The 22,954-nt window shown below is 39.1% G+C and overlaps 1 protein-coding gene across 1 annotated transcript in view; it reads right to left on the bottom strand.

The window, feature by feature from the left end:
- Positions 1–21,962, bottom strand: part of HSF5 (heat shock transcription factor 5) — a 44,353-nt gene extending 22,391 nt beyond the window's left edge. Inside the window, exons 1-4 of the mRNA XM_044250506.1 lie at positions 21,332–21,962; positions 14,125–14,499; positions 5,052–5,149; positions 1,155–1,676 (exon numbers count right to left, since the gene is read on the bottom strand). Of these exons, the coding sequence (XP_044106441.1) occupies positions 1,155–1,676; positions 5,052–5,149; positions 14,125–14,499; positions 21,332–21,962 (1,626 nt within the window). The remainder of the gene's footprint in view (positions 1–1,154; positions 1,677–5,051; positions 5,150–14,124; positions 14,500–21,331) is intronic.
- Between the last annotated feature and the right edge of the window lie 992 nt (positions 21,963–22,954).

The raw sequence follows: 22,954 nt of genomic DNA, 5'->3' as shown, positions 1-22,954 counted from the left end.
GAAAAAAATAAAAGTAGGAAAATATAAGTTAATTCACAAAAACTGATTTTAATTTAGATATACTTTTACTTAGAATCAAATTTTATTCATTTTCTGGTCATAAACCAGCAGCAATAAAGGAATTAGCTTCTACCTTCAGAATATGTCTCTCAAACTAGAGTCAGAATTCTGCTTTAAGAATGTAGATAACAACAACAAAAAGAATGTAGATATTAGTAATGAAATTCAAACACAGTATGCTCCTAAGTCAAATGAGAATTCAATAATGCTATAAGAAAGTATGAAAAGACCCCTAACCATCTTCTTACCTCCATGCTACAAATGGCTAGAAAAGTCCTGATACTATCTGCCAGATAAACCATCCTATCTGAGTAGTGGATTTAATCAGCCAGCATACCTAGTCCCTCCAAATTAAGATAGGAAGCAAAACTCAAGGGATGCTTTTAACATGAAAATAAGTTTTATTCCACAATGCTCCTACTGCCTCTCTAGAGGCTGACTTCAGACCATAACACAGTAAGAAGTCTGGGGTTTAAGGTTACTTCTTTCTGGATTTTTTGTGCAGAATCACTGGGACAATCACTATGCTTCTGGAAAGCATAATGGGAGCACCTGGGTAGCTCAGTCAGTTAAGCATCTGACTTGGCTCAGGTCATGAGTTCTGGGTCCTGGGATGGAGCCCCATGTCAGGCTCTGCACTCAGCACAAAGTCGGCTTGCCCCTCTGCCTTGCCCTACACCCCTTTGGGCTCTGGCATGCACTTGCACTCTCTCTCTCTTGCTCTAATAAATAAATAAAATCTTTAAAGAAAAAAAAAAAGAAAGAAAGTGGGGCTGGTGGCTTAGAGGGTTAAGCCTCTGCCTTTGGCTCAGGTCACCGTCCCAGGTCCTGGGATTGAGCCCCGAATCGAGCTCTCTGCTCAGCAGGAAGCCTGCCTTACCCCCCTCCCTCTGCCTGCCTCTCTGCCTACTTGTGATCTCTCTCTCTCTCTCTGTCAAATAAATAAATAAATAAAATCTTTAAAAAAAAAAAAAAAAGCATAGTGAACTGGTAATAAACCCGAATAAAATGTGAACAAACTCTTCACCAGAACAGTCTTTAGCAAGAAGCACTAGGTACTTTGAGCTTTTTAGAGACTTTTCTCTTTGCCTTACCTGGTGTGTGCTGAATGGTAGCCCTTCCTGCACAAACACTACTGAAGATGGAGATGGATTACGACTTAGCTGCTCCTTCAGTTTGACATGAGCTTGTTGGATGGCTGCAGATTCCTGCATTGTCGTATTTTCAACAGGCTGAGCTGTGTGGATGGTATAGATGTACTCAGGTGACTGTGGTAGAGAGCAGGTAATTGCTTGTTCTGTTCCGACCACAAAAGATGTAATATCTGAGCCTACAGGAGTAAGTGGCTCCAGCTGGCTAGCCTGACTTGTGGAAGATGGATTGCTGTTGTTTGAATTAGCTAGGATATGTTGGCCTCTGTTAGACTGAGATGTTGGGCACTGATTCTCAACAGGCTCCACCTTCACCATCTCCAATTTAGGGGAGGAATGCAACTCATCTACTATCTGAAAAACAGCCTCTAGGTTTACTTCTGTCTTTTTATTTTCATCAGTAGCACTGCAAGGCCAATTAGAAGGCAGAAATTCAACTGGATAGGAGGATTGCATTGGAGGATTCTGGGAAAAGAGAAAATAGGACTGTTTGGATAGAAAATTGAATATGAGATTAAGGAGGAAAGCAACAATGTTTAGGCTGGTAAATGTTAAATAACTTTTAACTAAAGCTCACTAAGAAAACCTGAACACCAATCAACTTTTCAGCAATGGCAGCTTTAATTCTATTGTTAACATTTACTTAGCCACTAATATACATCAACCACTATGCTAAATATTGGAAAGGACCAATAATTCTCAGGGTTAAAATATACAAAATCAAAAAGCTACAGTACCCAAATACATATTTGCTGATAAATTGCCTATACAACCAATTATTTCATAAGAGTTGACAGACAAAAACATCACTTATATCTATTATATACTACTTTAGGAATGTAGTAAGGAAATTTCAAACACAGGATGCTCACAAGTCCACCAATGCTTCTATAGATTCAAGGGGAGGTACTGATATTCTGTTCCAAATGATCTGGGAAAAAATGGATGGAATATCGAATGTCCTTTGGTTCCTGAGATTATTTATTTTTAAATAATAAAACATAGATTAAAAAGAGTTGTCACTTTTAGATATATTCTTTATATCTTCAAGATGTATTCTCTTATACATAGTACTTTGCACAAAGTAGGCATTCAATTACATATTTGGGGATAAATAATCTCAAGCTATGAATATAAAATACTGAAGAGTAATAATTAAATAAAACGTGTGATAGGTTGGTGTTGCCAAATACACAACAAAGACTGAGTCAGTTATTTGAAGGACATTAATGCCAAATAATGTAAATTTAAATGATTTAAGCATCAAGCCACTTTCTCTAGCCAATAGCACCATTTATTGAGTTCTTACTATGTGCCAAGCACATGCAAAATACTTTATATATATTATTCCATTTAATCCTTGCAAGAGGCCTATAAAATGTGATCATCTCCATTTCCAAATGATGAAACTGAAGTTCAGAGAAACTGTGTATTTACCTAAAGTCACAATGAAATAACTGACAAATCCAGGTTTCAAACATAGGATGCCTGACTTCAGAGCTCTTGTTCTTAACCATTACACTATAATGATCATTCATGCACACTCTCACCAATATCTATGATCCAACAAAACCAATTGCATTTATTTCCAGAATCACATCTAAAATATGTTTTTTTCATTTTAAAAATGTTATGGCGTCTGGGTGGCTCAGTGGGTTAAAGCCTCTGCTATCGGCTCAGGTCATGATCCCAAGGTCCTGGGATCGAGCCCCGCATCGGGCTCTCTGCTCAGCGGGGAGCCTGCTTCCCTTCCTCTCTCTGCCTGCCTCTCTGCCTACTTGTAATCTATCTGTCAAATAAATAAATAAATAATTTTTTAAAAATGTTATGTCTACCTATCTTTATTTTCCTAAAACAAACAAGTATTGTCTTTATATAGTAAGGATATTTCTAAGGATATGTTAAATAATTTATTTAAAATATAAACATAAACACCATCAGAGTATCTCCAGTATGATCCAAGGGAGAGAGTTCCTGGATTTACAAACAAGAGAGTCTAATTTGTGGAACAGATATGTCCCTCTAGCGAAGATGAACAGACTGGACTATAATGCTTGATAGTCCACTGATGGTACCTGCCATTAAAAATGTCCAACTAAGGGGCACCTGCGTGGCTCAATGGGTTAAGCCTCTGCCTTTGGCTCAGGCCATGATCTCAGAGTCCTGGAATCGAGCCCTGCATCGGACTCTCTGCTCAGCAGGGAGCCTACTTCCTCCTCTCTCTCTGCCTGCCTCTCTGCCTGCTTGTGATCTCTCTCTGTCAAATAAATAAAATCTTAAAAAAAAAAATGTCCAACTAAGTCCCTTTGATCTGATTCTATATTCTTCAAACAACAATCTCATTATAATTTGGCTTTCCATGTAATTTTCTCAAAATTACTAGTGGAATGCCACTAGTAAGCTATTCTCTTAAAAACAGAAGCTAGGGGCGCCTGGGTGGCTCAGTGGGTTAAAGCTTCTGCCTTGGGCTCAGGTCATGATTCAGGGTCATGGGATGGAGCCCCACATCAGGCTCTCTGCTGGGCAGGAAGCCTGCTTCCTCCTTTCTCCCTGCGTGCCTCTCTGCCTACTTGTGATCTCTATCTGTCAAATAAATAAAGAAAATCTTAAAAAAAAAAAAAACCAGAAGCTATCTCTGGGGCGCCTGGGTGGCTCAGGTCATGATCCCAGGGTCCTGCTTCTGCTTCTGCTTCTGCTCAGCAGGGAGCCTGCTTCCCTTCCTCTCTCTGCCTGCCTCTCTGCCTAATTGTGACCTCTGTCTGTCAGATAAATAAATAAAATCTTAAAAAAAAACCCAGAAGCTATCTCAACTACATGACATCAAAGGCAAATACATAATTCCAATCTTTAAGCAATTATAGCATAAAACTAAAAAGAGTGAAATTTAATCTTATTCTAGGGGCACCTGGGTGGCTCAGTGGGTTAAGCCTCTGCTTTCAGCTTGGGTCATGATCTCAGGGTCCTGGGATCAAGGCCCACATCAGGCTCTCTCCTCAGTGGGGAGCCTGCTTCCCCCTCTCTCTCTGCCTGCCTCTCTGCCTACTTGTGATCTCTGTCTGTCAAATAAATAAATAAAATCTTTAAAAAATTTAATCTTATCATAGAAATAGCAATCTAAAACATTTAAATAAAACTCAATTGCTTCCCAATAAATAATGTGAAAATAACTGAAGTATAGTGTTCACAATATGGGAGCAAAAAAGTATCACTACTTGAATTTCTCATTTTTTATTTCATTTTCCTTTCTCATTAAAAAAAAAGTAACTCCCTGTATCATCTTGGAAGAAACTGTCATTTGGTGACTTATGTACTTTTAAAGGTTATCTGGTATTCATTTTACCACAGAAGAGCCTAGAACAGCGATACTCTTAACTTTCAGCAACGATGAAAATGCTCTCTGTGCTGTACAATTTGGTAGCCACGAGCCATATAAGACTTTGAGCACCAGAAATGAATTTTATATTTTATTTCATTTAAATTAATTTAAATGCCCCGCATCGGGCTCTCTGCTCTGCAGGGAGCCTGCTTTCTCCTCTCTCTCTCTGGCTGCCTCTCTGCCTACTTGTGATCTCTGTCAAATAAATAAATAAAATCTTTAAAAAAAATTAATTTAAATAGCCATGTAGCTACTGCCTACTCTTTTGGACAGCACAGGCCTGGAAGAATCGTCAGACACCATTTTTATCAACCCCCGCCTTTTTTTTTTTTTTTTTTAGAACTGAGAAAACTGAAGCCGTAATCCACAGCTTACTTATTAAGATAAAATTACACTTTAAAACTGTGCAAGGTCAATAATATTCCACGTGAAATAGACTGTGTGCACTGTTCCAAGAATCTTACCTGGAAGTAGTTGCAGTGTGCATAGGAAGAGGCAGTGGGAGCGACACAACTACTTAAAGCGTCCATGTGGGCAGAAGGAGAGCAGCACTGCAGCACAGCTGGGACAAATTCAAACAGAGAAGAGTCATCAACCACAATTTACCTCTGGCAGCATTTAAGGCACTCCCCTCCTTCCACTTGGAAAGAAAAATTCCAAGTTTTCCTTTGTGGATGCAATAAAATTATATTTAGTCTGATTAGGTGCTATTATTTGTTAAAAACAACATGGTAATAGACTAATTCAAAAAAATCATTTTAAAGGGTCATGTCTACTTTTCCAAATGATATCTTTAGCACCTAAACATTCTGTTACCTTTCTAACCAAACGTTTATTCTTATTTAAAGTAATTTCACTTTACTAAAAATATCAGAATGTATTTGGAATACAAAATAATTGTTTCAATCATTTTAATAGTAATAATAATTAGGAGGAGGGTGTGTTTTAAGGATAAAATAAGTGAAATACTCTCCAAACATGCTTACCATTATACAATGCATCTAGTAAAACCCAGACAAAAATGTTTTAACCATTTAAAAAAATAGTTAAGAATTTAAATCCAAGATCCAGACTGACTGGCTCTGGAGCCCAGCTCCAAAATTTTAATAGCTGTATAAACTTGAGCAAGGTTAATCTCTTTTGGCCTCAGTTTCTGCATCTTAATAAAATAGGGAAAATAACAGTACGTACCTTACTATGTTTGTTGTGAGGAATGAACGAGTTAATATGCATAAAGCACTTGGAATAGTACTGGCATACAGTAGGCAATCAAAAAATAAATAGCTAATGCTGCTATTATTTTAACCAAAGAAGTGTATTTTCCAAGCTTTCTCTTTATAGTTAGGATACCATAAAAAGATTAACTCTTTGTACTGGTATAGTTATACTTACAGATGCAGTCTTAACAATAGGCTGAGTCTCCTCTTTTCCAGAGAGAGACTCTCCAGAACGAATGAGAATCAGTTATAACACATCACACCTTTGGATTAAACAGAGGATGACATTTATTGAGCACCTACCATGTTCCAGGCACAGTACTAGGTGCTTTACATATATTGCTTCATTTAATCCAAACAACAATTGAATGAGGTACTAACATTACTTTACAAAATTAAGGAAACTAAAGCTCAGAGATGTTAAATAATTTCCTGAAAGTCACAAAGCTAATAGTGACAGAGCCAGCAAACTTCAGAGCACACGCTCTTTAATGTACAATACTTCGCTAATCTTTCCTTCTTCCTAAAATGTAACATTATAATTTTACTAGAACTCCACTTGATGAATATACTTTTAAGTTGTCTTTATGATAAGGTAGCAACTTTCTATGTCCACATTTTTCATATTTTGTATATTTTAGCATACTAATAAAATTACTAAACAATCTTATTCTATGATCTTGGAAAGTAAATTAACCTAAGGATTATAAAAATTCATTGCAATGTTTCCCTATTTCTCTATTATTGACTACTGATTTTTAAAATGTCAGAAGTTCATGAAGGTATACCAGAAATAAACATTTTCTAGTATCATGCGTAATTTAAGCCATTAAATGGAAGGAAAAACTTGAAATAATGGACAAAATTCTAGTTTAGATACATATGTAAGGGTTAATGTTTTCTGAATTACAAGATTTTAACAATTCCAGTGATTAAAAAAGCCAGACATTACTAAGATGGCCACATAAAATTCATGCTCTTATCACTTCCAATATAGGTTAGGTAAGCACGTTCTTAGATTTAAACTTTGGGATTATTCAAATACACAATTGCAGTGATTTGAATTTGATTTCCCCGAATATTTGAAAGCATACATATCCGGAAAAGAACTTAAATCCAAAAATTAAGACACCAAGGAGGGGTCTGTTGGGTTGGCCAAAACTGAGAAAAACTGGGACACTTTTCTAGTTTTAACAGCTAAGGAAAACCTAGCCCCCTAGTGGCAAGAAGAGACTCAGGAGCTGCAGGTTTTCACTCAACAGGGTACCATGAAATAGTATTTCATTACAAATAAATCAACGAACGGTATTAGGTTTATTTTTCTGATACTGTTCTGATTCCATCGCTTACATATTTTAAATAGCTGTTAAAGTGTACTTTAAAATAAATTTCTTGGATTGGGGCGCCTGGGTGGCTCAGTTAGTTAAGTGTCTGCCTTTAGCTCAGGTCATGATCTCAGGGTCCTGGGATGGAGCCCTGCGTTCAGGCTCCCCACTCAGCGGTGAGTCTGCTTCTCCCTCTACCTCTGCTCCACCTCCCCACTTGTGCTTTATTTTTCTCTCTCTCAGATAAATAAAATCTTTAAAATAAAATACATTTCTTGGGTAAGTAAAGTAAAATATACAACAGAGAGTATATTAATATATAGCTAATAGTTGATTTGGTATCTAAGGAAACAGCAAAACAGTGAAAGTCCTTTTAAGTGTCCAGTGACAAATGGAAAGTGGAAAGCTACCTGCAAAGGGGGACGTGAATAGATAATCCAAAAAGATTCCCAGTGGCTATTTCCTTACCAGTGCAGTCCTACCCTGTATGTACAGTCAACAAAATAGAACAATGTAAGATACTAGTAAGTTTACCGGATAGGAAAAACCTAGCTATAGAAACACAACTATGTGGTTAATATATGACAAATTAACTCTGTGTGTATTATGTAAGCATTGTGAAGGTACTGACATTTATAAAACTGAGTTTATCGCTATATCCTAAGGCACATTCAGCTGCATAAAAATCTTACACTGTCTTCCTGAACGCAGTATTCACTCAAGGCATTTAATTGCACAGAGAATGAAAAGCTGGAAATAATAGAATTCTATTTCAGATGTAAATATGATAGTTAATGACATTTTAAAAAATATTTTTAAAACCTTTTTAGTTAATGACTTTTTAAAAACAATTCTGGTAATTAAAAAAAAATTTAGATACTAAAAATTATCTAGGTAAAAATTTTCACTCCCACTATGGGTTAGGAAAACAAGTTCATATTTTTTTATCCTATGGAGGTAATTCAAATACACAATTAAAATGTTCTAGACTCGAGTCTACTTCAGAATAAGTACAGTGTCAACAGTGAGAAAATGCCAGTATAAATGCTCAACAGGAAAAACATCTCAATTGTAAATTTAGTTTTAAGATAAGCTACTACACATCTAGAAACCTAATATTTCCTTACTTATAGTAAGGTAAAGGTCTTCTGGGCATATCCCCCAAAAAGTGAAAGCGGGCACTGAAATAAATATTTGTGCATCTGTGTACACAGCAGCTTTGTTCATAATAGTCAAAAGGTGGAAGCAACCCAGTGTCTTCCAACAGATGAATGCATAAAAAAAAGTGGTACATACATACAATGGAAAATTATTCAGTATTTAAAAATAAGGAAATTTTGACGGATGCTAGAGTATCAATGAACCTTGAAAACAGTATGCTTAATGAAATAAGCCAATCACAAAAGGGCAAATGTTGTATGATTCCTTTTATATGAGTCTTGGGGAAGACGAAGAAGTTCTGGAGATGGAAGGTGGTAATGCTAGGACATACAACAATGTGAATGTATTTAATGCCACAGAACTGTAAACTTAAAAATGGTTAAAATGGCAAACTGTGTTATTTATATTTTACTTCAATAAAAAGAAAGGCAGGGGCGCCTGGGTGGCGCAGTGGGTTAGAGCTTCTGCCTCCGGCTTGGGTCCTGATCTCAGGGTCCTGGGATCGAGCCCCGCATCGGGCTCTCTGCTCAGGGGGGAGCCTGCTTCCTCCTCTCTCTCTGCCTGCCTCTCTGCCTATTTGTGATTTGTCTGTCAAATAAATAAATAAACAAAATTTTAAATAAATAAATAGAAAGAAAGGCACAATTGTGTTTTTGCCTAGTTTCTTCTGGCAGCTAAAGAGAACTTCCTGCCCCTCTTTTCATTATAACAAAATCAGGCCTTTTCAAAGACACTGACGATAGAGGATAGAGGCTACCTGAGCTCAAGAACGACAGCACTGGAAAGCTCCAGGTGCTGTATCTGTTTATGTATACTACATAGAATTAAAAGCCTGAAGATAAAATCTTTAGAATTTAAATGTACTTTCAAACAATAATAGGGGGTGCCTGGATGGCTCAGTCAGTTAAGCATCCAACTCTTGATCTCAGCTAGGCCCTTGATCTCAGGGTCATGAGTTCAAGCCACACAGGGGACTCCACACTGCTTGAACAACAATAACAACAACAAACTCACAACAATAAGCAATTCTTTTTGCCCAAGAGTCAAGTCAAAAAAATTTTAAATAATGATACAATATGTATTTTTTCAATAAAAAAATAAAAGCATCTTCTGTACCTTGCAGAAGTTGTATATTCTTACAAACTACTGTATTTAGATTCTAGGGTGTTAATATGTAGGTTCATTTGAAAGACAGCTTTTAAAATGTTTTATCCTTTCTATGTAAATAGTGTTTTAAATTTTATAAAGTCTATTCACATACATTAAATTCATTTAATCACTGACCTGAAGTACTATTACCACTTACAGGAAGGGAAATTGAGGCAAGTGTCATGAAATAATCCAGTGAAGATCAGGTTGAATGATTAATTACAAAGTGGAGACTAGAGTTATTTCATTCCATTCAATATTTACTATTTACTAGGGAACCACTATAGCTGAGGACTACACTAGGTACAGGAGTATACAGAAATGAATTAGAGGCAGCCCCACTCCTCAGAGGCACCGAACCAGACATCTCACTCTAGCAGTTAGGTATATGTTCTCACTGCTTAGGTAGGACGAGCCAATAATCCAGGTGGTCCCACTGCCACCAGTAGCATCCCCATCATTTCCTATTGTCTGTTCTATCTGGGAGTAACAGATTCTGGGGAGGAGACATACCAGGAAAGAGTCTCACAAAGGATAAAATGAAGAGTTCTCTAAATGAGAGGCAGACAGATAGCAGAGCACAGTGGCCAAAAGAATGGACTCCTGAGTCAGCTTGCCTGGCTTTGTTCCCCAGCCTTGCCTCTGAGTAGCTGTGTTTCCGTTTCCTAACCTATAAAATGAGGATAATTATATTTCTAATCTTATAAGGTTGTTGTGAGGATTAAATGAATTGATATTGGAAAATATTCAGAACAATGTTTGATCACAGTGATTACTATATAGATAACACCAGAGGGGAAAAAATGAACCCAAGATAAAGTAAGACTAAAAAGAGTCAGTCAATACTGGATCTACAATATTTTGTCTTTGAAGGAGTGATAAGAGTGGAAAAAAACGTAGTGAGCTAGGCAAAGAAAACAGGCGCTTCAAGAGAGGAATGGCAAATGTAAGCACAGATTCAGATGAGTCATTTTATGAGTCAGTCTGCCAGCAATTTTCCAGTCTCAATCTTTGGCTTTTATAGAGAAACTGATTTATAAAATATTTTAACATTCAAAATTCACTGGTTATACTATTTGGAAACCAGATCAAAATTTATTATCAATATAATTTTTAAAAAGATGTTATTTATTTATTTGACAGAGAGAGAGAGAGCACAAGCAGGGGAAGAGGCAGAGGGAGAGGGAGAAGCAGGCTCCCTGCAGAGCAGGGGAAGCCTGATATGGGCCTTGATCCCAGTTCTCCAGGATCATGACCAAAGGCAGTGGCTTAACCAACTGAGCCACCCAGATGCCCATCAATATAATTTTTAAATGAAGTCAGCTGTTGCTGCTTACTAAAATTTGATCCAACCCTCAAATTCTTCAAAAGGATTTAAGTATGACCATGATTCCAAAATTAGTTACTTCATTATTATTTTAAGAGCTGGATTTGGGAGTGATTATTACCCTGCCTCTGAGAATGATATTCTATTTAACTTTGGAAAAGTCATCTGTAATGCTCTTCATAAACAGGTACTCACTAAATACTGGTTAAATTGCTCACTACTTTTTGCTTCCTTCACTTAAAATCTGGAGGAATTAAATACTTCTACGGCATTTTTACAGCACTTTCTTTTCCATAACAAGTCTTTTGTATTTAACAATACAACCTTTTATTTATGTAGTACTTCAGAATGTTCAAAGTAGTTTTGCTTATTATACTATATCATAGACCTACTCTATGTATTAGATGTCATCATGAGATCATGACATTTCTTATATTTATGACCTCAGAAACATTATAGTCATTTCAATTTGCCCTATTAAAGAAAATAAAACAAAAATTCAGATAACATAAGATTCTCTTTCACATGCCCTGTAAGCTATCAAAACATCAGCAGCACTTACTTGTTCTTTTAATGTCTCTTTCCTAGTCCTTACCTTGAACTCTTGGAGACAATTTTTAATTTATAATTTTACATCCAAGCTAACATAAAATGTTTTTAATTAACATATCCTAAATAATAACAATTTAACAAGAATATTTCTATAATGAATGAATAATATCAACTATTTGTACTATCTTCTGATACATAATACATAACTGGTTCCCATAAAATTTGGAACCAAGGGTTTCTGAGGATTATCTGGAACTTGAAATACATTTCCCATAGAAACAACATCACATAGGCTAATTTGGCTCCTATACCAGATTATAACCATCTGTACCATAAGTGTACAACTGATAGTAATACAGAACCTAACCACCCTATCCAATACATCCATAGGAAAATGCCTCCAAAATTACAAATTGAAAGGTTAAGCACATTTCTACATTTCTTCTTGCTGCAATACTTCCAAATTTAAACTCCCTAGAAGCTTCTGAGTCTTTAGCAGTTGGGGGGGTTGGTTTGGAGGGAGTATAGGAAAGGAGAGAGAAACACTGGTAAAAGGAAGGGAGGTGGGATATTATCCAACTGATGGGCTGTAGAATGTAAAGCGAGTATAAGGAAGACACAGACTCTGTGTATGTATATACAGTCCAGGAATACCCGGAATGCAGCTGAAATTATAATTTAGATAGTAATGTCTAATCTGTTTATTAAAATGTTGAATTAAACTATTCACCAATAAAAATCTGACCCTATTTGTTGGTATACATAAGATCTAAAACTTCTTTTTTTTTTTAAGATTTTATTTATTTATTTGACAGAGATCACAGGTAGGCAGAGAGGCAGGCAGAGAGAGAGGAGGAAGCAGGCCCCCCGCTGAGCAGAGAGCCTGATGCAGGGCTCGATCCCTGGACCCTGGGATCATGACCCGAGCAGAAGGCAGAGGCTTATCCCACTGAGCCACCCAGGCGCCCCAAGATCTAAAACTTCTAACATGAATTTATTCATCTTCTATTTTTCAAGATCACACAGATATTTTTGTTTTTCAAAGAAGTAGCTGAAAATCTGGAAAAATATTAGACTTCAACCTTCTCCTGCATAAGAAGTAAAAAAAATTCAGATTTCTAACAAGCAAAATTAATAAAAGTACTAAGGCATCCTTAATCCATATACTTCCTTTGCCTTTTCCTTCTCAACTCCATCCACCCAAACAGTAGCAGCTCTAAAAATACATGAAACCCAATCTAATTTAAGTTCTTGTTTTATTATTTTAATATTAAAATATTAAATATTTTGAGAAAATAAAACAATTCCTTTTACTGCTATATTTAGGTAGAATGTAATAAGCCAATAATAAAAGAATACAGTTGGATGTTACAGCTAGAAAATACTGAGACCTCTTAGAAACAGACGTTACCAGATTATAACTTGTAAAGGTCAACAGATTATTTTATTCCCTTATCAAATTTACATCCTTCCACTTATTTTAGCTTTTGATTTCCTCCTGTCTAGGAGAAATGGTCTAACAAAATACCTCTAGAGATAGCTCCCAGAGCCACATATTTGAGAAAATTAATATTCCTAGAGTCTTAACAAAAGAATGCCGCCTTCTCTCTCTGGTCTTTTCTGAAAGCCTTGATTGACCCTTGTCTTATTTCCATTGCCCCATTTCATCACTCAGCATTAAAGTACTCTGTATGATGAAACACAGCAGGACTACATGGTGCTCCTACAAAATTGAAGATACATTTGAATGGAAAGGAAAGGCTATTATCTTGCAAAACTGTAACCCTCCCAAAAGATACTCCCCTCCCCACAAGAAGCTAAACACATGGTCACTATCATAAGGATTCCTGATTAGTGGCTTAAGATCACAGTATTTCTTCAACGCCCTTGGCTGAGCTCTAAGTCATTTGTCATTGTCAGGTTTTCTTCTCTACTACTCTGCACTTCTCAGTTGGCTGGGATTAACACTGCAGGTTCTGCATTGTCAAATCACACAATCACGTTTTTACTATAAGAATATAATTTTGTTTTAAGAGCTAGAGAGTATGTTCTTTTATTAAACTTCATTACTGAGATACTAAAATGATTTCATTATGAGGTAATCTCACCTATAACGTTAAAAAATACAGTACATACAGTTTACCATTTAACAATGTGAGTTTGAACTACATGGGTTCATTTAGATGATATGAGGATTTTTTGGATACAGTACAGTATTGTAAATGTATTTTGATTTTCTTAATAACATTTTCTTTTCTCTAGTTTATTATAAGACTATAGTATATAATACATATAACATACAATGTGTTAATCAACTCTTTATGTTATCTTAGGTAAGGCTTCTAGTCAACAATAGGTAATAAGTAGTTGAGTTTTGGGGCAGTCAAAAATTATACACAGATTTTCAACTGCGTGGGGGTCAGTACCCCAATCCTGCATTGTTCAAGGGTCAACTACAACATGTATATAATTTTTTTTTAAAGAAAAGAAACAAAATACTGCACCAACAGCAAAGTTAAAATGAGGTCTCAATGTACTATATCCTAATTTCATTACTAGGACACATTTCAAAGATACAAAAGTTTCACTAAAAACATAAACTTTTATGTACCCAACAGAATTTTCACAATCCTTAAGAACACAATAAAATTTTATATATTACTTAAAAATATGCCCTCATGAGAAACCTTTGACATTCCTTAGGTATGCACCTATTCCTATTTTTAAGCATGCAGAAATGCATAAATATATAAACTTTCATCATAAAGTACTTTAAGAGAAGCCACTGAACTTGAATTTCTCATACCTGTTGGATAGTAGGCTTGGGAGTACTGCGCTGAGGGTGTGTAGTTACTGTATTTTTGGGAGGAGCTGACCATTGTTTGAGGACCTTGCTGAACGTGTACGGATGTGGCACTTGGCTGCAGGGTATAGGTAACCTCAGTTGGAAACCTCTGCAGTACAGGAAATGGAACCCCTTTATCTGAAAAAGTGGGAGATGTTTCCACTTGTCCTGGGTGCATTCCAAGGGAGTTCTGCCATGTTCTAGGAGGAATCGGGGTCCGATCTAAACCTTTCAGAGGGAAAGTACTGTGGTTGTGGGATGAAGTCGATACGTAGGAGTAAGGAGACAAACTATCTCGCCGGAATGACCGGTGGAATTGTCCTACAGCCACTGGTCCTGCATAAAAAAAGGAAGAACACACTTACTAATTTTACTTTATACCACCGGATAGAGTAAACCAAAAGTCACAAAATATGAATATGTTGAATTCTCAGCCATTTTTAACAAAACAGAAATTTAGTTCTGGTGGAAATAAGTTCAGAATCCAGAATACACAATAATGCTAAAAAAAAAAAAAATGATCAGACTTCTGGTTGGTTCTCAGTATTACTGTCAGAAGAGACAAGGTAGCCAAACTCTAATATTAAATCAAATGTTAAATCAAATTCAATGTTTAAAGCTTTTTATAGACAATTCAGTCATCTTACCTTTTTTTACCTCAATTGCCTCAACTGATTGACCCAGATTTTTCCTGTAAACTACTTCCTACAAGTTTTAGAAATTCCATTCAGTCCTTCAAATCATTTAGAAACCTTAATAATAGGTACAAAAGTAAACACTCAACTGTATATATAGAAGAAATAAGTGTAGATAAAGTAAGAACTATAACACAAACCAAAAAGAAAGTTAATGGTCTTTACTCCCCCTTCAATTTTTTTTTTTTTTAATGATAACCTTTGCAGAAAAGTCAGGCTTGAAAAATTTGACTCAGTTTTCTTCTTCCTTTCTTAAATTAATCAAAAATTTTCCAAAAATTTTCTCTAGTAGAGTCCCCTCCTAGATATTAGTAGCTCTCAAACAATTGTTTACATCTGAAATCACCTGAACAGTTTGTTAAAATCGACATACTCAGGCCCAAAGATTCTGATATTTGCTTTCTCTTATCTAGTAAGGTAGAAAGGAATTAAAAAGTGGAGATGATGAAGAGAAAGGGCAATATCATATAAAGGGGAAAAAGAAAATATACATGTTGCAAGCTGAACTTATTTTTCAGCTGTAATTCTTGAACATAAAGGTAGGCTAATTTATTCCCAGGAAGGCATCATGTATTAAATTATGTGGTTGACAAATTCCTTTCAATTTGTTTTATTAAGCTAATCTACTTCAAACAGAGGGAAAGGGGTACCTGGGTGGCTCAGTGGGTTAAGGCCTCTGCCTTTGGCTCGGGTCATGATCCCAGGGTCTTGGGATCGAGCCCCATATCCGGCTCTCTGCTAGCTGGAGAGACTGCTTCCTCCTCTCTCTATCTCTCTGCCTCTCTGCCTACTTGTGATCTCTCTCTGTCAAATAAATAAATAAAATCTTAAGAAATAAAATAAAATAAAACAGAGGGAAAGTCTAATTTATGTGCTACTTATCTGTTAAACTACGTGATAAAAGATGGCACTCAAAAACCTACTTTTCCAAATATTTAAACTGGAAACCCATTCAAATATGTTATACATCTTTCATTCTATTTCTTTGGTGTTTAATTTCCTTTAAAAAATTTCCTCTATGCTGTGAAGTGCGTAAACCTGGCGATTCACAGACCTGTACCCCTGGGGATAAAAATACATTATATGTTTATTTTAAAAAATTAATTAAAAAGAATTTTCCTCTAAAGAATTTCCTCTGGGGTGCCTAGGTGGCTCAGTGGGTTAAGCCTCTGCCTTTGGCTCAGTTCATGGTCTCAGAGTCCTGGGATCGAGCCTCGCCTGCTTCATCCCCCTCTCTGCCTGCCTCTCTGCCTACTTGTGCTCTCACTCTCTCTGTCAAATAAATAAACAAACAAATAAATAAATCTTCAGGGACGCCTGGGTGGCTCAGTGGGTTAAAGCCTCTGCCTTCGGCTCAGGTCACGATCTCAGGGTCCTGGGATCAAGCCCTGCATCGGGCTCTCTGCTCGGCAGGGAGCCTGTTCCCCCCTGTTCCCCTTCCATTCTCTCTGCGTGCCTCTCTGCCTACTTGTGATCTCTGTCAAATAAATAAATAAAATCTTAGAAAAAGAAAAAGAATTTCCTCTAATAAAGAATAAAGCAATAGGGGGCACCTGGGCAGCTCAGTCAGTTAAGCATCTCACCCTTGATTTTGGCTCAGGTCTTAATGTTCTGAGATGAAGCCCCACGTGGGGCTCTGTGGTGGGTGTAGAGCCTGCTTAAGATTCTCTCTCTTGGAGCGCCTGGGTGGCTTAGATGGTTAAGCACCTGCCTTTGGCTCAGGTCATGATCTCTGGGTCCTGAGATGGAGCCCCTCTTCAAGCCCTTCACCAGGCTCCCGGCTCAGTGAGAAGTTGGCTTCTCCCTCTCGCTTTGCCTCTCTTCCCTGCTCATGCTCTCTCTCTGTCTCAAGTGAATATTAATATTTTAAATATTAAAAAAAAAAATTCTTCCTCTCCCTCTGCACCTCCACTCCACTTGCTGTCTCTCTCTCAAAAAAAAAAAAAAACCAACAAAAAACAAAACAAACAAACAAAACAAACAAACAAAGGGGGACACCTGGGTGGCTCAGTTGGTTAAGCGCCTGACTTCAGCTTGAGTCATGATCCAGGGATCCGGAATCGAGGCCCACATTGGGCTCCTTGCTCAGCGGGAAGCCTGCTTCTCCATCTGCCTGCTGCTCTCACTGCTTGTACTCTTTCTCTCTCTGACAAATAAATAAAGTATTAAAAAAAAAAAAGAATAAAGCATCAGAAGCACTCCTAACCACTTCTGGCTTGGCATTGCCTGATTCATATCAATTTTCATAAAATAAACCTTAAAAAATAATAAAATTTTTATTTTTTTTTATTTTTTTTAAAGATTTTATTCATTTATTTGACAGAGATCACAAGTAGGCAGAGAGGCAGGCAGAGAGAGAGGAAGGGAAGCAGGTTCCCTGCCAAGCAGGGCTTGATCCCAGGACCCTGAGATCATGACCTGAGTCGAAGGCAGAGGCTTTAACCCACTGAGCCACCCAGGCGCCACAAAATAATAAAATTTTTAAAAGGAACAAAGCACTAATGCCAAAAACAAACACATACATACACATATACACACAAATTCTAGAGCCCTGGAAATCAAGAGATCTAAATCTAATGAGGGAAAAAATTCTTAGTTCAGAAGACTGAAAGTATACAAATGATATATATCTCTTAAAAACTGCTTTTCCCCTTTCCTTCTAAAGTACAAAAAAATACTTTTTATAGTATTTGACTACCAAGTCCATATGTATACACACTCTGAACTACCAGTGCAATCATTTAAGATCTAAAGAGACATTTTTTTGTTCTTTACAATAGGTATTTCTGATGTCCAAAACTACCCACACTTGATTCTTCCTGGGATGCTTCACAGGCTAAAACTGCTTATTTCTACAGTGTGCAATAGCTAACCCTTCTTCTACCTTCTTTAGAGTTAAGCTATTAGTGAATCTGCAGATTGTCAATAACGTAAGCAGCTAACTAAAGAATTCTCTACTTTGATTTCTCAAATTAAAATATAAATTCTACTTCTATCACAATGACCTAAGTGATCACCAAATACTTACAGATTTTTAGATGCTGCTAACATAAGAATGCTGATAGGATTAGAAGGGTGCTCCTTTACATTTGTTTTTGTTTTGTTTTTTAAATAAAGAACTAAAACATGTTCACCTTTTATTTATTGTTAAGGGTTATCTCATAGGGTTCTATTCTGACCAACTTCACAGAATATCATCTATATGTTTTCAGAACATCTTCAAGATATATTTAGCAAAGTTTAAATCCAAAATTCTGGAAATGCAAGGCAGGATGGATTTCTGCTCTTAAAGATCCCTTTCCCTCTATATAAATGAATCTGAGCTAATTAATTCCCAGGAAAAAACCTGCCTCCTGCCAGCTTGATACTCCCAGGCCAGCACTGATTATCTACTATTGTTCACACTTGTTACTTAGTTTAGAAAGTTTTAACAAATACTGTTAACAAATAATATAAAATAAATTGCCACTTAAGAGTAAAATAACAAAAGTGAACCAAAAAAAGGAAAAACATGTGATCTTCACATTTCTTATCAGTACATTCCTGAAAGGTGAACAAGACTGCTAGTTCAAAGGATCTAGATAAGAGAAGTCGGTAATAAAACAAAGGATTCCTTTGGGGGAGAAAAAAAGAGGTATTCAAACCATAAACTGAAGTAGAACACAATAAACAAAGTGGAAACTAAGAAGCAACAGTATAGTCAGGCATATAACTAATGAAAGGTTCAAGAAGAATAAAAATTATATAAAGACAAACAGTAGACCAAGGGCTTAGAACATAGAATTAAAGCAAACAAAGTTGGCTCAGTACTCTTGAACTTAGAATTACATCCTGCCCACACCAGTAACACAATTCCCTAATGATCCAAGCATGTGGTATAGACAATCCACCAATGACATACCTTCTGCACATACCAACAGGCAGAATGGTTAAAAAAAAAAAAAAGAAAAGAAAAAAAGTAAATGCATGAAAACTACAATGATCTGGTTATGTATGGATTGATGTATTATTGATACTGCAGAAGTATGAACTAAATTTGTTATTCAACAAATAATCTTTAAAATGCCACCTAGGGGCACCTGGGTGGCTCGGTGGGTTAGGCCTCTGCCTTCAGCTCGGGTCATGATCTCAGGGTCCTGGGATCGAGTCCCACCTCATCGGGCTCTCTGCTCCAAGGAGAGCCTGCTTCCTCCTCTCTCTCTGCCTGCCTCTCTGCCTACTTGTGATTTCTCTTTCTGTGTGTCAAATAAATAAATTTTTTAAAAATAAAATGCCATCTAAATGAACTATAAGTTGGGACGCCTGGGTGGCTCAGTTGGTTGGATGACTGCCTTCGGCCCAGGTCATGATCCCGGAATCCCGGGATTGAGTCCCACATCGGGCTCCCAGCTCCATGGGGAGTCTGCTTCACTCTCTGACCTTCTCCTCGCTCGTGCTCTCTCTCACTGTCTCTCTCTCAAATAAATAAATAAAAATCTTTTTTAAAATAAATAAATAAATAAATGAACTATAAGTGAAGAAAATCAGACCATAGGCAGCCCCTACATTTCTTTAATTAAAAAGGACTCTATCCGGGGCACCTGATTGGCTCAGTTGGTTAAGTGGCTGCCTTCAGCTCAGCTCGTGATCATGGAGAGCCTGGAGTTGGGCTCCCTGCTCAGTGAAGAGTCTGCTTCTCCCTCTTCCTTTGCCCTTCCCCTACCTTGTGCGTGCACACGCTCTCTCTAGCTCTCATGCTCTCTCTCAAGTAAGTAAATAAAAATCTTTTAAAATAAATAAATAAAAATCAAAGAAAATAAAATGGACTCTATCCTTAGAATACAACTGGGTGTAACATAGATGAGGGAAAAAGAAAGAGAAGTGAAAAAAGTGAGCAAGACCTTCTTTTTATGTATGCATGTAAGTTTCTCTGAAGTGGTTATCCTATTTCTCCCAAGAACACACTTCTCAGTCTTTTTTCCTTATGCCCACCAGATACACAACCTGAAAAACAAATATCCATGTCAGAGATTCTGCCAAATGTCTGCTATGGTATTATCTCCATTGCCTTTCCCCATTCAATTCCCCACCCAAATCACTGGCCATCACATGGAAGCAGCTTAATAATCCTTTAGAATTCCTTTAGAACATTCCTATGCCACTGCTATTTTTCTATCTTGTTACTAGAACTCTAACCTAATCCCTTATCTTCTAAACTCCACAGACACACAAGCTTTTAATCCCTTATCTTCTAAATTCCAAATGAACAAAACATTGCCTCATTCTTAACACTGGGCCTAGGTTAAACTGACCGAAGTGCTACTTTAATTTGCATATTTTTAAAGTTTTCCATATCTGAAAAATAATCCTTACACACTATGTTAAATCGAAATGAACATGGTGAGAATGTTTCTACTGAAGGCAAAGAATGAATTCTCATTATTATATCCAGTTGCTGTCTTGGAGTACTGTCTCCTATCATGGACTCTTTACACAGAGAGGAGGAGGATTGCCACCCTCACCTTTGCAGAAGAGAGGGAAGACCACCAGAAATCAAGCTGATAAAATAATTTTCTGTCACAGAGAACTTTTAAGCTTTTAGTAAATACACAGTTATACAAAGTTTTTTCAGTACTGAAAGGTGTAAAATTCTTTTTAACTAACACTTGACAGTAAAGAACACCATTTTTGCCTTGTGCTTGGCCTAACCATGACACCTTAAGTAAACATCAGCTCTAATTGGTTACAATGAAAGAAATGGTTGCCCAATGCATTGTATGCAGGAACAATATCTCATAAACAATTGAATATATTACTATGTTTTTGCTCTTAAGATATATAAACAATGTCGACCTTTCTATACATTCCTTGGAATCTAATGTATGACTACTGTCAGGACACCTGTTCTAAGATTTCTTAGATGTGTCAAAGGTGTGGAAGATGGCCTGTCCCTTCAAGGACACACTTCCACTCAAGGTACCTTGTTCGCTTTCCCTCGGTCTGTATAAACGTTCTAACTGTTCTTGGCCGTGACTCTCTGTTCCTTCCTACCTTGACCTCCACATTCTCACCCTGTACAGTAACTCTTGTTTTGCTTCCCATTAGAGCAAAGGAAACCCCTCGGTGTTTCTTCCCGACCTAGTGCTTCGACAAAGGGCGACTTACTCTAGACGTCCAAGGTAAGGTAAGGGTCTTAAGAAGGTCAATGGCCATGGAGGTCTGGAGTTCAGGAGGGGCCAGGAACAGCAGGAAGCCTACAGCAGAGGTCCCTTTGGCCGCCAGTGGACGACTAAGCAGAAGGGGCTCAATGCCTCTTTCCAGGGGGAGGTACTGGGGGACAGGGGGTGCTGGAAACGGTGGAGATGACGGGAATGATTTCTCGAGAAGCACAGCAGCAAGCGGATCACCTCACCGGGGAGGATGTGCGAAATAATCCCCGGCAGTGGCGGTTGCTCCCCGGTGCCCCATGTGCCCTGCCCTGGGCGAGGACTCACCGTGCGGCTCGGGCCGGGGCCCCGCGGGCGGCGACGGCTCCTGGTGCTGCAGCGGGGAGGTGGAGGCGGAGGCCGAGGCCGAGGCCGACGTGATGAGGAGCCTCTGGAAGCGGTTGGGTGGCCGGCAGGGCACCTCCAGGCCGGCCGCCAGCTTGGCCTTGTTGGCGCTGGTGAGCCTCTTGAGGTGCACGAGCAGCTGCGGCTGGTCGCGGCGGAAGTGCGGGCTGTGGAAGTGGTGGAGCGGCCCGTCGCCCGCCGGCCCGCCGCCCCCTGGCCCCGGCCCGGGCCCCGCCGCGCCCGGCCCGCCCAGCACCACCTTGCGGAAGCCGTAGAGGTTGAGTTGGCGGATGAAGCTGGTGAAGTTGGTGGTTTTGAAGAGCTCGGGCTCGGCCCCGGCGCCCCCCACGCCGCCCCCGCCGCTGCTGCCCCCGCCGCCGCCACCACCCCCGGCTCCAGCCCCTGCCCCCGGCGGGCTGAGCAGCTCGGCCTCGAAGAGCGGCTGGTCGATGAGCAGCCCCTCGCCGCGGCCGTCCCAGCGGATCGAGCGGTACCGGGGACTGTTCACCAACCGCCACAGCTTGGCGGGGAAGTTGTTGGGGTTGATGGGGGTGGAGAGCAGCGCCTCCTCCATCGCCCCCGCCCGGGCACTGGGACTCGCCCCGCCGCGCCTGGCTCTCCCACCCCGTTCTCGATCTCCCCCCCACCTTCGCCCGGCCTTCGCTGCGCCCTGCCCCCCTCCCCCAGCCTGCGCCCCGCCGCCGCGGACCCTGGGACCGTTGGCGCACGAGCCCCCGCCGCGCCTTCCAGCGCGGCCAATGGGGCCTCGAGTTCCCGCCGCGCGGCGGGACGCGGCGCGAGGCGACCCGCCCCCTGGACGCCGCGCTGTCCCGCCCGCCCGACGCCGCCGCGAAGTGCCGGGCCGCGTGCGACAGCGTGGGGGCGCGGCCGCGGCAAGTCGGGTTCCCTCGGTGGCGGCGTCCCCGAACCGCCGGACTGCGGCGGAGTTGCTGCCCACCAGGTAGGGTTAAATCCTGCAAAGAGATAAGCCCAATTATCCGGCGTGGAGTGTGAAGATTTGTGTTTATCACCACAACCAGTTGCGGGGAGGGCGCGGATTTCGAATTCTTAAGAGTATGCACTTGGCAATTCAAAGTCAGCCATTCTGGAGAACAAAGGGTCTAACTCTACAATCTGAGGAACCATAAGTATAAACTAACAGTTTGATTGCTTGTCTCTCCAAAATAAAAATGGTGATGGGGCTACGGTATCCTGAGTAAACGATTCACCTTTTAGATAGTACCATTTTATGTGTTTTTTAATAGACCTTTTTACCGCGATATTTTTACTCAGGGCAGGCTTAGTGAGAACTGAGGTGCCTCTGAGGAGGGAATGGGAAGACAAAAAATAACAATCCTGTGTGCCTGGTCAACCAGCTGGTGCAATTTTAGCCATTAAACAGAAATAAACCTCACATGAGATGGGATAGAATTCTACAGTTTCCATAGGATAAATTCCTACTGATCCATAAATAAGAATATAGCAGGTGCCCTGCTGATAAAAAGGAAGTCCATTTAGAAATGGAAATGGTTGGGAGGAAGGAGTATGTTTTAGTCTTTTCTTATG

This window comes from Neovison vison, chromosome 5 (assembly GCF_020171115.1).
Source record: "Neovison vison isolate M4711 chromosome 5, ASM_NN_V1, whole genome shotgun sequence".
Lineage (NCBI taxonomy): Eukaryota > Metazoa > Chordata > Mammalia > Carnivora > Mustelidae > Neogale > Neogale vison.
Note: the sequence above shows the minus strand (reverse complement) of the source record. Positions and strands in the feature narration are given on the sequence as shown.